At 35.4% G+C, this 13,803-nt stretch overlaps 2 protein-coding genes and 1 long non-coding RNA gene across 3 annotated transcripts; 1 reads left to right on the top strand and 2 right to left on the bottom strand.

Annotated features, from left to right (window-relative positions):
- Positions 1-467: 467 nt before the first annotated feature.
- On the top strand, positions 468-1,544 carry LOC103944658. The gene is made up of 3 exons (XR_666875.3): positions 468-618; positions 1,174-1,212; positions 1,378-1,544. It is a non-coding gene; the product is annotated as an uncharacterized LOC103944658 (long non-coding RNA).
- Positions 1,545-1,957: 413 nt separating this feature from the next.
- On the bottom strand, positions 1,958-2,941 carry LOC103944776 (receptor-like protein 12). Its single transcript, XM_048576124.1, has one exon. The coding sequence runs from the start codon at positions 2,939-2,941 to the stop codon at positions 1,958-1,960; it is 984 nt and encodes a 327-aa protein (XP_048432081.1).
- An 18-nt stretch (positions 2,942-2,959) lies between these two features.
- Positions 2,960-4,913, bottom strand: LOC103944778 (receptor-like protein 7). The gene is made up of 2 exons (XM_048576123.1): positions 4,133-4,913; positions 2,960-3,912 (listed from the first exon to the last, which is right to left on the bottom strand). Exons 1-2 carry the CDS (start codon positions 4,911-4,913, stop codon positions 2,960-2,962), a joined length of 1,734 nt encoding a protein of 577 aa, XP_048432080.1.
- Positions 4,914-13,803: the final 8,890 nt, after the last annotated feature.

Raw genomic sequence — 13,803 nt, 5'->3', positions numbered from 1 at the left:
GTGGCATAGCCGAACTCCCCCTCCCCCTAGTGTAAAATATCAATGTACTAAAAAAAATTTGAATTTGGATCCAAAAACTGAGGTTGGTCTTACGAAGAATTTACACGTGAAAAGCCGTAATAAATTATCTATACTAAAGCTCAATAAGGAAAATAAACACAGTTTCTAAGTACAGTGAAGGACAAAAAAGCCCCTGTTTCACTATCATTTTTCAGTGCTATTTTTTTTAGCTACATTGTAAGATGGCCAAAAAGGCCATGCCTCTTCAACTTGTCGAGAAATTTTCCGTTGTTCAGAACACAAGTAGTACAATAAATGTTATTATATAAGCGATGAAAATTTTATTTTTTATATTATTAATTTTTTAATACAAAAATCTTACTATTTATATAAAAACATATAACGACTCACATCGTGTGTTCTGGGCATGTTAAAAAATCTTTCCAATTTGTAAACCCACCGTTTCTCTAGATACTTCCTAGTTCCCACATTGTTTTTCTCACCGCTAAAACGCTCACCGCGCTGCTTGCCTCTACTCTCCCCGTTTTCCTCCTCGCCTCATCTGCTAAAATCTCTTCGATTCTACCAACCGCCGCAACCGTTCAGACTTTCCCAAAGGTAAATTCTTTTCTCATCCTTACAAAATTTGATATTGATTTTGAAAATAGTGAAAACCCCGTAAAACAAACTGACTTTCTCAACCGAAGATTATGATATATGTTTCGCATTTGATTATTTAGGATAATTACATGTGTGAGGATTATTAAATGATATATTTGATAAATACGTCTAATTTTAAGGTAGGAGCCTTTAGATTACAACTCACTTTATGGTTTTGCATTAGAAGACAGATCTGTACTCAACTTCTTAAGCAAGTCTGGAGGAAATCTGCTGTTAGTTGATGCTCTGTCTCCGTCTCTTTTTGCTTGCTTTAATATGCTTTCTTATGATCTCTAACTTTATAAAGTTTTTATTTTTGTTTTATTAATTTGATTCGGAAGATTTTAAGAGAATAGCTTCAATTGAGTTAGGTTTTGTTCAATTTATTCTCATTAGTTTCATTCCAATTCAATGATTTTGTGTAGCGCTGAGTTTTCTGTTGGAGAATAAATTGTCTTCATAGTTCATTCAATTTTGTTTTATTTTCTGATTTGGATTTTGAAATGTTACCAGGATGGGAAAGGGATCGCCAATTTGAAATCAGCTCTTCAGGTATGCATTCATTCCAGATTTAAAACATCACTTCTGTTTAGTATGTTGTTTATCATTTTTTATCATAAGACCGTCATGCAGTGTTACTGTCACTCCTTGTAGTTGTTAAAATCTGCTTTTCTGAGTTGTATATAGAACTCTTAACGTAGAATTAGTAAAATGCAGGTGCAGAATGAACGACTAATCAATGTGGGAAACTTTTGGAAATGTATATAACTGTAACTTAGAAATCTCCCATTTGGATTGCACTTATGCTTTGAATGCAAAGTAAATAAAATGTAATGTAACTTAAAGAGTTATTTTAGAAATGAATGGGTTGATTTGTGATTTTATGGAATTTTCAGAAGTATCTATTATGTGTATAGTGATGTATGTGATTATGAATGCAGTTAAGCTGTTGGTAGCTTTTGAGTATCAATTGCTTATTATGTACTTGTTATTCAAACTTTCTCTTTATTAGGGAAATGATTCATATTTGCTATAAACTACGAATTTAAAACCCACAGCAGAGCACGATACTTTTGCTAGTTTTGACCTAGAAGCAAATGGAAACAGGAAACGTAATTCCAACTACTTAGTTGATAACACTGAATTTGATCAAGTAGAAATATTATACAAAGCAAACTTATGGAACCCCATTATTGTACTATAACATAACAACATATGCTGAAGCACCAGAAATCATAAAAAACATGACATTGGCCTTGAAGGCCCAAACATTTCTCTAGTCGATAGACACATCAAGCTAAGGTCGGCATCTCCTCGTCGCCCTTGCGGTTGTTGGCTTTCTCCTCCTGCTGAATGTCTCCACAAACCATTCATGCTTCTTGTCTGCCAATGTGTTTCCAGTAACCACTCCCACTATTAGTCCGCTAACAACTCCTGGCAAGACTACATACCAGTCAAACTCAAATGGAAATCCAGCCTCTTCATCTTCTTCAAAGCTTGATCGTGGCGGTCGCCTCGAGCTCTCAGAAGGCTCGCATTTCTTGGACAAAAGCTCTCCACACAGACCTGAGTTTCCTTGGTATGAATCTTCTAGGAATGTACCAAATTGTTGGCCAAGTGGTATAGGCCCCCAAAGATGGTTATACGACACGTTGAAGTACCCAAGGAAAGTGAGTTGTGCCAAACTACCAGGGATCATTCCTGAGAGCTTGTTTTGAGAGAGATCCAACGATTCAAGAGCAGTCAAGCTCGCCAGAGATGAGGGGATTTGACCAGAGAGAGTGTTGTTGGAGAGGTTTAGCAACTGAAGTGCTCTTAAACTCCCAATGATACTTGCTGGAATCTCTCCTTCAAATCTATTACTTGAGAAATCTATGAGTCTCAGATCATAGGGGGTCTGATCATATGTCAACTTAACACCTTTTACATGAATTATCATCTCGTATGAAAATTGAAGGTAATATCCATATTTATTTGTGTTGTCGTTCGATGAGACTTCAAAGTACCGGCTTCCCTCGTTTGCAACAACATATTTCATGAAATTCCAGTTCTCCATGTACTTAGAAGGCAACATTCCTGAAAATAGATTGTTGGATAAATCAATGATGCATAAGTTTGGGAACTCATGACCAGTTGAAGGCTTCCCAATTATCCCATGAAATGCGTTCGACCCAAAAATGAGACCCCTCAATACTGGAAGTACCCCTAACCAAGAAGGGAAGATGTCACTGATCTGATTGTTGCCAATGTGAAGAAACTCTAACTGAATGCAATCGGCCATTGATCTTGGTAGCATCCCCTATAACTGATTGTAACCCAACCCAACAAATTTCAAACTATTTTTGTTAGCACAAAATGGAGGAATATCACCGTGGAAAGAATTAAACATCAAATGCAGTATTTCCAAGCTACTGGACTTCCCCAAACACTGTGGAAGCATGCCACTCAGGTTGTTGTTGCTCAAATCAAGAACTTGAAGATAATTTAAGTTGCAGAACAATGGTGAAACTTCTCCACTATAATTATTGTCGTTAACCAGGTAAATTGTGATAGATTGTGATGGAATTGGCAATGACCCTTGTAACTGATTATTAGAAAGATGAAACAGTTGTAGATTTTTCCATGGAAGAGTGATTGGATTCTCCTCAAAGCCTGTTAAGAAGTTAGAGCCGAGGTTGAGATTGACCAAAGTTTCTCTAGTTGCATTCCAAAGCCATTTTGGTATTTGGCCATGAATGTTGTTACTATAAAGGCTTAGGGCTCCCAATTCATATTGATTTTTCAAAAATTCTGGAAACTCTGTCAAGTTGTATTCAGCCAACTTTAGAATTTCGAACTTTGGAAGAGTAGCACTCGAACCAGATTTGACACGCACAGATAACCTGTTGCCTGATAAACCAAGTGCCTTCAACTTTTTGAGGTTGGAAAACTCATCAAACTCAACTACTCCACTCAAATTATTACCGGAAAGGCCAAGAAGTTCAAGATTTCTGAGGTGGAAAAGCGACTTAGGAAATTCTCCTTGCAAATCGTTGGAGGCGAGGTTCAGACGTTCAAGATTTCTGAGGTGGAAAAGCGATTTAGGGATTTCACCAGTTAATGAATTGTTAGACAAATATAGGAACGCGAGTTGGGTCAGGTTAGCCACAAAACGTGGGAAATTTCCCTGCAAGTTATTATCCGAAAGACCCAAGTAGTTGAGCTTGGTTAATTTTCCAAAACACGACAAGGAATCAGGGACTAAGAATTGGCCTGCGGAAACAGTCATGAAATGAAGTCATCTCAAGGAAACTAAGCTGGGTAAGGTTTTCAAAAGAAAATGGAACATGGGAATCAAAACCACAGTTTGAGATATCAAAGTAATTTAAGGAATGAAGGTTTCCGATAGAACTAGGAAGTTCACCGGAGAAATTTGTCCTTGAAACATCCAATGTTTTGAGGGAATTGGTTCTGTTAAAAGTGGGAAAATAACCATTTAGCTTTGTGTTCGAGTATAAACTAAGCTTCTCTAGGTTTGGTAGGTGGAAAATGCCTACTGGGAATTCCCCATACAACCCACAGTAGCTTAGATGGAGAGATGTGAGAGAAGATGCATTGACCCAGATATCAGGCACAGTGGAGTATATCCCTACATCACTAAGATGAAGTTGTTTTATGTTGGTCAAGTTTTGGACTAGGATTCTCATGTTGGACTTCCTAAGCTCCAAACCATTATTTTGAGATAGATCAAGGGTAGACAGTTTGGATAGCTTTGAAATTTCAGATGGAATTTGGCCAGAAAATGCAGACAGTGAAAGGTTGAGATAGGATAGACTCGAAAGGTCATGGCCCAATCTCGATGGTATTTCAGATGAATTGAAGTTGTTATCTGAGAGGTCAAGCATCTGCAAGTGAACAAGTCGGAAGAGGGTGCTGTTGGAATTGATAGAACCATAGAGACAGCTGCTCTTGAGGTCAAGGCCAATGACACGGCCAGACTCTGCATGGCACTTAACACCATCCCACGAACAACAGTTACTCTGATTTTGATCTCCTTCTCGAGCCCAAGATGCTACCTTCGGATAAGCAAAAGGAGATCCAGAAGCTGACTTGTCTATCGTAAAGCTTTCCTTGAATTGTAACAAGAAGGAATGCTCGTCAGAATGGCAAAGTGTCTGTGCCTGAGTCTGCACATATGAAAAACAGTGAGTAGCATTGAGTAATAGCAAAAGAAGACAATGCAAACAGGTAAATTTGGACAACAAAGATTCCATTTTCATGGTAGTGTGTTTCTGGTTATAGGAAATATAGTTTTATGGCTCTCATATAATTAAGAGTAGAGAAGTTAACTCCTTTTATAGACACAACTCATGCAAAGCATAAATAAATAAAAAAGCATGAGTCGATTCATTAGTGGGTGATGAATTGATGTCTCAATCAATTGAAGACTTGGAAGTCATGAATTGATTAGTCGATTGATTAGTGATGAATTGATGAATTGCAACGGCTCTAGCTAGCCTAGCTACTATAGGAAAGCTTTGCGTATTTATTAGGCAACCTCAATTGAAGTCAAGCGATTAAGGACAAGGGTATTAAAAATTCGACAAATTTATTTTCTAACTTTTGAAAATCGTTATAAGCGTTAAAAAAAGTATCATTTTGCACTCTTTTTTCTTTATTTTTCACTAAAGCCTCTTTGTCTAGGATCGAATTGGAACATGTAACTCTTGAAGGTAGAATATAGATTACTCATTAAAGAAACTTATCAAATGCAATCAATCCGCTCAAAAAATTGGAGAATTAGTGCCACGCCCTGATCTTGAGAATCCACTAGAAACATGCTAACATTTGGAACATCAAAACATGATGGGAAAATCAATAAACAAGACACCACAAAGTCCACATTAGATAATCAGCGGAAAGATAGTTTCTGATAAATACTAGTTCACTGTTGAAAGCTGAAAACAATTACCAATTAAATTTCCTTTATTCAGTCCTTCAAAAGAAATCTGAAAATTGAAAACTAAAAATCAAAGAGAATGTTGTAAACACTCTAGTTTTCTAACTGTACACACATCTGTTTAATCCTAGTTGTTGTTTTTGTTTCATCTGTTCAATGCACTGATTAGATATAATGACGTGTGTGTAATAGGAGAGACAAGTGTGTGCTTATTTCCCAAAAGGATAGGGCAATAAATTGGTATGAATTTGTTATTTACCAAATTCGAGTATAAAATCTCTCATTTACAATTAAAGAGTAATATCACTAAATCGCAGTACTAAATGACTTCATTTCTCAAAATTAAAAACTAAAAATTTAGGTCATCAAAAGGACTCTTATTTTTTCAGATTATGATGTATGTTTTTGTTTTTATTTATTTTTATGTCCGGATTAAATATGCTTAGGATCTCACATAATTAAAGGTGGAGAAATCGACGTCCCATTTTTTGTAGACAGTATATACAAAGTTGTTTCTTTCAATGAGCTACGGGAGCTATGGACTACAAAAGAATCCAAAAGAATAGTGATCCTAAACATACAAGAAGTCAAGACGGTGGAGAAATGGGTGGTGATCGTGAATATAACAATTTGCTCAGACCATCGCTTCAAGACTTGAAGTCAAGTCATCGTTTGATAAAATCAGCCCATCCCCATCACTTGAAGACTAGAAGTCATTCATCGTTTGCATGTAATAATTTACAAACTTGATCATTTAGTTTAATATGTATGTTTGTTTGATCTTAAAGAATGTGAACATAATACTTTGAGCAGATAAAATCACTTGAAGACTTGCAGTCAAGTCGTCGTTTGCATATGTGACTCATCTCAATGCTTATTTATCTTTTTAATACAGGTTCTAATTCTGTGTATATATACTCCATACCTCAATTTATTTATCGTTATACTTACTTATCTCATGTTAATTACATCAGTTGAAGTTCTTCCATGTAGTAGGATTTACAATATATACACACAATTTATTCAATAGTACGTGAATATTAATTAATTTAGCCTTCAATTTAGGTTTAGTATTTTATTTTCTCGAGCTTTGCACGCATAAGAATCAATTAATTGTCACTCCTACTAATAAAAATGTCACTGAGGCTCCTATCTCTTTCATAAACAAAGTAACTTTTGTTCCACTAATCACGGGATGAGGTCTCGTGAACCAGATTATAAGCCACTGATCATCAACATAAACGTTCTTGTCGAGCTAACCATGCATTCAAAGTGACAGGCCAACAAATCGATGGAAGTCTTTCGAAGTCAGCTAATATCCTATTCAGCACTTACACATATTTTTGGGTGCTCACAATATTAATTATATATTGCAGGATTTAACATGATTAATTTTATAGATAAAATTTTTAAAAAGGAACACTTTGGATGCGGTTCCTAGCAATATTTTTTGATTGAAACCTTGTGTGTTTTTAGTTTTTTATCGAAGTTCTTGACATTAATGTAATAGTGTAAGTTACTATATTTTTTTAATTAAAATTTTAAATTTGTATTTGTTTATATTAATGAGATTTTAAATAAAATTTATAATTTGTGGAATTAAAAATAATAAAATATAAATTATACTCTCTCTCTCTTATATATTGTGTGTGTGTGTGTGCGCGTGTGTGTATGGGTACATTTATCAAAATTAATAACAAAAAACTTATTGTACCAAAACATGAGTACATTCTTCAAAATATAGAAAGAAGAAGATATTAGGCTTAATAACATTAGTACATTTCTTCGATTAAACTTGACATGGATATATTCTCAAATCAACGAAAAAGAATGTACCCATATAAGTTTAAAAATGGATTAAAAAATTTTGAATAGATATTAAAAAATTGGGTACATTTTATATAAAAAATTTTGTACATTTTATATTAAAAAAGGGTGCATTTTACATATAACAAATTGGTATATTTAAGAATGGGTACATTTAAGATTAAAAAATTGTTGGCATAAGAGTCATCTCCAACGAAAATTTTAATTTTATAGCTTAGGGTCTAATGTTTTTATTTTTCTTTAAAGATCAACATTATTTGTAACCACTCACCTAGCTTTAAGCTTATCGAAAGAAAGCAATGAGGAGTTGTGCCTATGAATGGAGTTCAGTTCCTCTTCCTTTTATTACACGGGAGCGAAAAACAATTTAATCATCAAGAAAAAAAAAAGTCATGGAATCTTTGTGATTTAACTTGTTTTCTATACTTTGTATTGTTTGTTTTTTCCTCGACAACGTCATTCATTGTTCTTCATTTGCACATACACTTTTTCTCACGCCCCAATCTTAAGATACGTTCAAAATTAATACATATTTTTTGGTGCACACAATATTATATATGGTTGCAGAATTTAACATGATTAATTTTAATGTTGTAAGATTATTGATTACTATGTTGTAGTGCCGATAAGGAAATAGCATATCAAAGGGAAGAAGAGAATTTGTTTCACGTTGAATAATTTGTCTAGAGGAATGATTTCCTTTTATAGATTTCATCATACATTTTCGAAAGAGTTGTGAGACTTCTATGAATGGTCTTATCCATTCATGATAAGACATATAGAAGGGTATAACACTTATGATAAGCCATACCTCTTATCATACCCTTAGGTTTAAGTGTATATTAGTACTTCTCCATACGGCTTTTTGTACGTTTCCCACAAACGGTGCGAACTATTGGAGCGAAAAATTTCGTCTCCTCCAACAATAATATTGTAGCCTTGTTGAGAATCTTAGACACTATGGTATCGTTTGGAATGCAGACGGGACAGGACGGAACGGAACGGAGCGGGAGCAAAGATGTCCTCAGATGGAAACAAGGAGGAAGAAGACGGAAAGGTTATAATTTTGTGTTCCACGGATGTGGAACGAGTCGTTCCAGGGGGTGAGGTGGAACGAAAATTCACCCAAAACTCGTCCCGTGGAACAGCTCGTTCCACCGGTTTTAGGCGCACCAAACGTGGGGAGGAACGCCTTGTCCCACTCTGTTCCGTCCCGTCCCACGTACCAAATGGTACCTAGCTTCACTTGTCATCAATGAGAGTAGAGGGACTTGCAAGAAAACACTCCGAAACTCGAGTTGATGTTTGTTCAATATGTTTGTAAAACATAGAACGATCTCATACCTCCTTTTTTCCCTCATTCTAGTGGGATTCTAGGTCCTTTATAGGCATAAAATTCTTGGGCTCCAAGTCCCAGTTTCCTTGTATTTCTCCATGTTCCATGGAGTGGGTATTATACTGCTTGATTGTAACTCCACTCCTCATGTTTCGCATGCTAATGGCTTGTTTAGTGGAGAAGTAATTTTTGGTTCCCACAAGAATATAGGTAATTTCCCAACCTTAAAACAAGGCAAACAATATTTTTATTATAACTTTAATACGGGGCTTTGCACTTGGCTTTGCCCTTATACCAATATTCACCAAAGTGCAGTTTGTTGCAGGTTTTACAAGCCTCTTTTTGTGCCTTCCCTGTTACCATTGTGTTTCACAATTCACCAAATTGTCACTAGTCTTAAAACTACATTTCTTATCATAGTTCTTCCAAAACTTCATCTGCTTAGAATTACTAGCTTTTGAGCTTTCTCTAGACTGTAATTTTAGGATAGAAAATGCACTTTTGGTCATTCCTCCTTCAGCATGCTTAATCAGTCTTAGCCCAAAACCCTTGAGTGTTGCAACAACCTCAGGAGCTCATACAAATTTTTAGTCCACTCAAGCACAAACACTATATTATCATAGGTCCTAGTGAGATTGCCCTTCTTACTTTGAAAATCTTTCTTTCACTTAAAAAAGATTACATGTTCGACTAACATGAATGACGTTGATTTCTCTACAATTATGGGAGAGCCATAGACTTCCCTTTAATTATAAACCAAATTGCCTTGATAATGGAGTGGCGGTGATAGAAGTTTTTATTTATTTATTTGGCACATTATTTAATGGTTTATTTTTAGTTACAACTCTGGAACTCGATTTCATCTCACTTTGCTTCATATAATTCAAAAGCGGCAACTTTATTCCCTGAAATTCAAAAGTCACTCCACTTTGGCCCCCTCGAACTCGATTTTGATTCCATTTTACCTCCTGAAACTTGAAAGTCGTTTCCATAAAACTCAAAATTCGCTCCACGTTGTCTTGGATCTGTTAATTTCTTATGTGGTTGATTTGTGTGCACCAGGCTAATCAATTTCATTTTTATATTTTTCATCTCTTTAATTTCTTTTAAACATAATATTGTCTGATTGTTGAATATATGTTAACGTATAGTGGAAATTTATAATCAAATTTATTGCACATGTGGCATAGACTTATTGGGTGTTGGGTCCCACATATGTTTTAGAAGGCATCCTATAAGTTTAAAAGGAAGAAATAGTCCACAAGTCAAAGTGGAACAAATTCTGAGTTTCAAATAGTAAAGTGCAAGTTTTTAGTTACAATGGGCAAAACGAGATCAAAATAAAGTTTTAGGAGGCATAGTTAAAAATAAGCTTATTTAAATTTGCTATTTCTCGATGTTACTCAATTGTTTTTTCTTTGTATAGATACAGACACTTTGCCACGATGACGAAAAAAGTTATTATTTTTCAAATTTCATCATTCATCGAGTTGAGCAAAAAATGGTTCAAGAGTATAAGTCTTAATTAATAGTGAGACAAACACTAATCCTTTGACGAGAATGTTTGTGATGATAGTCAAAGGCGTGTAATTTGGTTCAAGCCTTAAAACTGGTGCAAAACAAAGGTAAATAATTATTAATGTTATTGAGGAGAATGTTTGTGGTGACAGTCAAAGACTCAAAGGTGTGTAATTTGGTTCCAACAAAGACTTTAAGCCTGAAAAGTGGGAGAAACCAAAGGTAGATGGATTAGCATTTTAGCGATATGAATTAATGGAACAGTATGAGTGGAACATGAGTTCAGCTTGATAAATACCAAAGAAATTAATGGAAGAGTCCATGCATTATGCATACGACTAGAAGGGAGATGCAAGAGGAGGGGAAATCAAATATACTTTCAACAAATTTTGTTCAATATAGATCGCCTATTTGGTTAATAAGATCCAAATGGTTTATACATCCCTTCCAAGGAGCACAGATCGATAGATTGCCTTTCTTACTTCAAAAATCTTTCTTCACTTGTAAAATATTTTAAGTTCGACTAACATGAATGACGTTGATTCTCCACAATTATGGGAGGAAAATGCTAAGGAGACTCTCTCAAAAATGGGACTTTTAATAAACTCTCTGTCACCTCACAGTTTAATCAATTCTCGTGCCAACATTATAAAACATTGTGCTAAAAATATAAGGTGGCAGACAGTTCATGAAGAGCCATCGACTTCCCTTAGCATTTCTCTTATGTGAGAGCCATAGACTTCCCTTTAAACATAAAACAAAATTGCCATGGTAATGGAGTGGCAGTGGTCAAAATTTACTTTTTGTATATTGTTTAATTTTCCTGTTACTCGATGCTACTCAATTATTTTTCCCTTGTATGGACTCAGAAACTTCCCCACGATGACGAAAAAAGTTGTCATTTTTCAAAATTTCATCATTCATCGAGAAAATATGATTCAAGACTATAAGACTTAATTAATCAGTAGGACTAACACTCTCAAGGGATTAGTGTTTGTCGTTATAGTCAAGGGCGTATAATTTGGTTCAAGACTTTACCAAAGGTAGGTAGATTAGCATTTTAGCAATATGAATTAGTGGAAAAGTATTAGTGGAACATGAGTTCAGCCTAGCGTCAGAAGGGAGATGGTATGGAAGAGGTGGGGAAAGGAACCGACTCCGATGAGAGCTCCAACTACCGTTTTCATTTTTTTTATTTTTATTTTTTTACAACTTTAAAATGGAAACTTCATCATTCATCAGAGTAACTGTTGTTCGTGTGATGGTGTTGAGTGCGATAAAGAGTCTGGCCATGTCATTGGCCTTGAACTCGGCAGTAGCTGTCTCTATGGTTTTATCAACTACAACGTAGCCTCTTCCGACTCGTGCACTTGCAGAGGCTTGATCTCTCAGATAACCACTTCAGTTTGTCTCAAATACCATCAAGATTAGGCCGTGACCTTACGAGCCTAACCTATCTCAACCTTTCACATTCCTTATTTTCTGGCCAAGTTCCATCTGAAATTTCGAAGCTATCAAAGCTATCTTCCCTTGATTTGTCATTCAATGATAAATTAAGAAGCCTAGTCCAAAACACGACCAACTTAAAACAACTTCATCTTGGTTGGGTAGAAATATTCTCCACTTTTCCTGATAACTTTGTCAATGCGTCATCCCTCACATCTCTCTTTCTTGCCAACTGTAGGTTCTATTGGGAGTTCCCTGTTGGTGTTTTCCACCTCCCAAACTTAGAGGTTCTTTATGTTTACAAGAACTTAGAGCTAACATGTTATTTTCCTAACTTTAACAGGACCAATTCCTTCAAGAAATTGGACATTGGGGAAACTAGTTTCTCCGGTCCAATGCCTATGTCCATCGGAAATCTTCGTTTCTTAACCATATTTGGCATCTACTATTGTAATTTTGATCCCAATATTTGGCATCGTTTCTTAACCATATTTGGCATCGGATATGCTGTTTTTTGAAATGACGTCCAACTTGTTACAAGGTTCACTGCCAATTCCACCCCAATCAATCATGACTTATGATGTTGCAAACAATGATTATAATGGAGAGATCTCACCACTATTCTGCAGCACGAATCTACAAGTTCTTGATTTGGCTAACAGCCACCTAAGTGGTATGCTTCCACAGTGTTTGGGGAACTCCAGTTCTTTGAAAGTACTCAACTTGCCGAACAATTCTTTTGACGGAGATACTCCTCAACTATGTCCAAATAAAAATAGTTTGAGGATGGTAGATTTTTGGCCCGTTGCACTCAGTTGGAGGAATTACCAGCGTTCAAGGCTCTCATTTTGGGTCATAATGAATTTCATGAAATAATTGGGAAGCTTGCAACTAACCATGAGTTCCCAAACTTGTGCATCATTGATCTATCTCACAATGCTTTTTCCGGTGTGTTGCCCTCTAACTACTTGGAGAACTGGAATTTCATGAAATTTGTTAATGAAACCAATCAAACTTATTTTGAAGTCTCTTCGACCAACGCAACTAATGCCACTTATATCTATCAATACAAGATCACAATTCTTGCCAAAGGGGTTGAGTTGAAATATTTGAAGACCCCTTATCTTCTGAGACTTATAGATCTATTATCACATCCTGATCCCGACATACGTCTAAGATTGACACATGACATCACCACATTCCTATTTATCTATCACGTCTCGCCTCCGAGACAAGACCACAACAAAATCAACGATTTAACCGCGCAATCATTTTCTTTTATTTTATGGCTGCATCTAACTTTAGCGTTAGACTGCCTACGTACCCTAAGAAGGGATCAAGCCATTCGTAGTTCACCAGTTCAATAAACTCCTATGACTACTGCAAGACATTACTACATACATGTAATCAGAATAACTATTAAAAACTATATGTTTTCTTTGTATAGCTTGTCTAGGCAAATGAGACATATATACATATAGCTTCAGAACGTGAATCATCAACTTGATTTTGGTTTCAGTATAGGCATGCGTATAGATATTTATGTTTAATGGGACATCATTCTACCATTTAAGCAAACAACATGATACGTGTAAAGGTGAAGAACTTAATCGAATAGTAATCACACCACATTGGATCTGTCGACTATTGATATCTATACCAGCCATGACATTACTAACCAATATACTTTAGATAAATTGTAATCAACTACTATAAGCATACCCCTTTCAAATTGTATACCAAAATACAAACCCAATAGTACATATAAAAGCAATAATATAACTATAATCTAATAATAACTAGCTGGACTAGTTATAGCAAATAAAATGGTTCGTTAGAACTAATCCAATTGGAGTATATAATGAAATTGAGTGAGGAAGATACGTATAATTTGATATATAGGCAGATAAAACTAGCTGCCTACATTTTCTCTGTATAAGTAGTTATGTATTTAGCATATAATAGTTTGAAAACAACCACCTCACATAGAATCCAGTATATTTATAACTTCACTAAATTTGATAACATTTATTTGCACTAGTTAATCAAATAAGCATGCCAAACAAACCACAAGAAC

This window comes from the organism of the source record quoted next, unplaced genomic scaffold (assembly GCF_019419815.1).
Source record: "Pyrus x bretschneideri cultivar Hongxiangsu unplaced genomic scaffold, Pyrus_bretschneideri_v1 Contig85, whole genome shotgun sequence".
Lineage (NCBI taxonomy): Eukaryota > Viridiplantae > Streptophyta > Magnoliopsida > Rosales > Rosaceae > Pyrus > Pyrus x bretschneideri.
The sequence above is the reverse complement of the archived record's forward strand: the minus strand, read 5'-3'. Positions and strand labels throughout refer to the sequence as shown.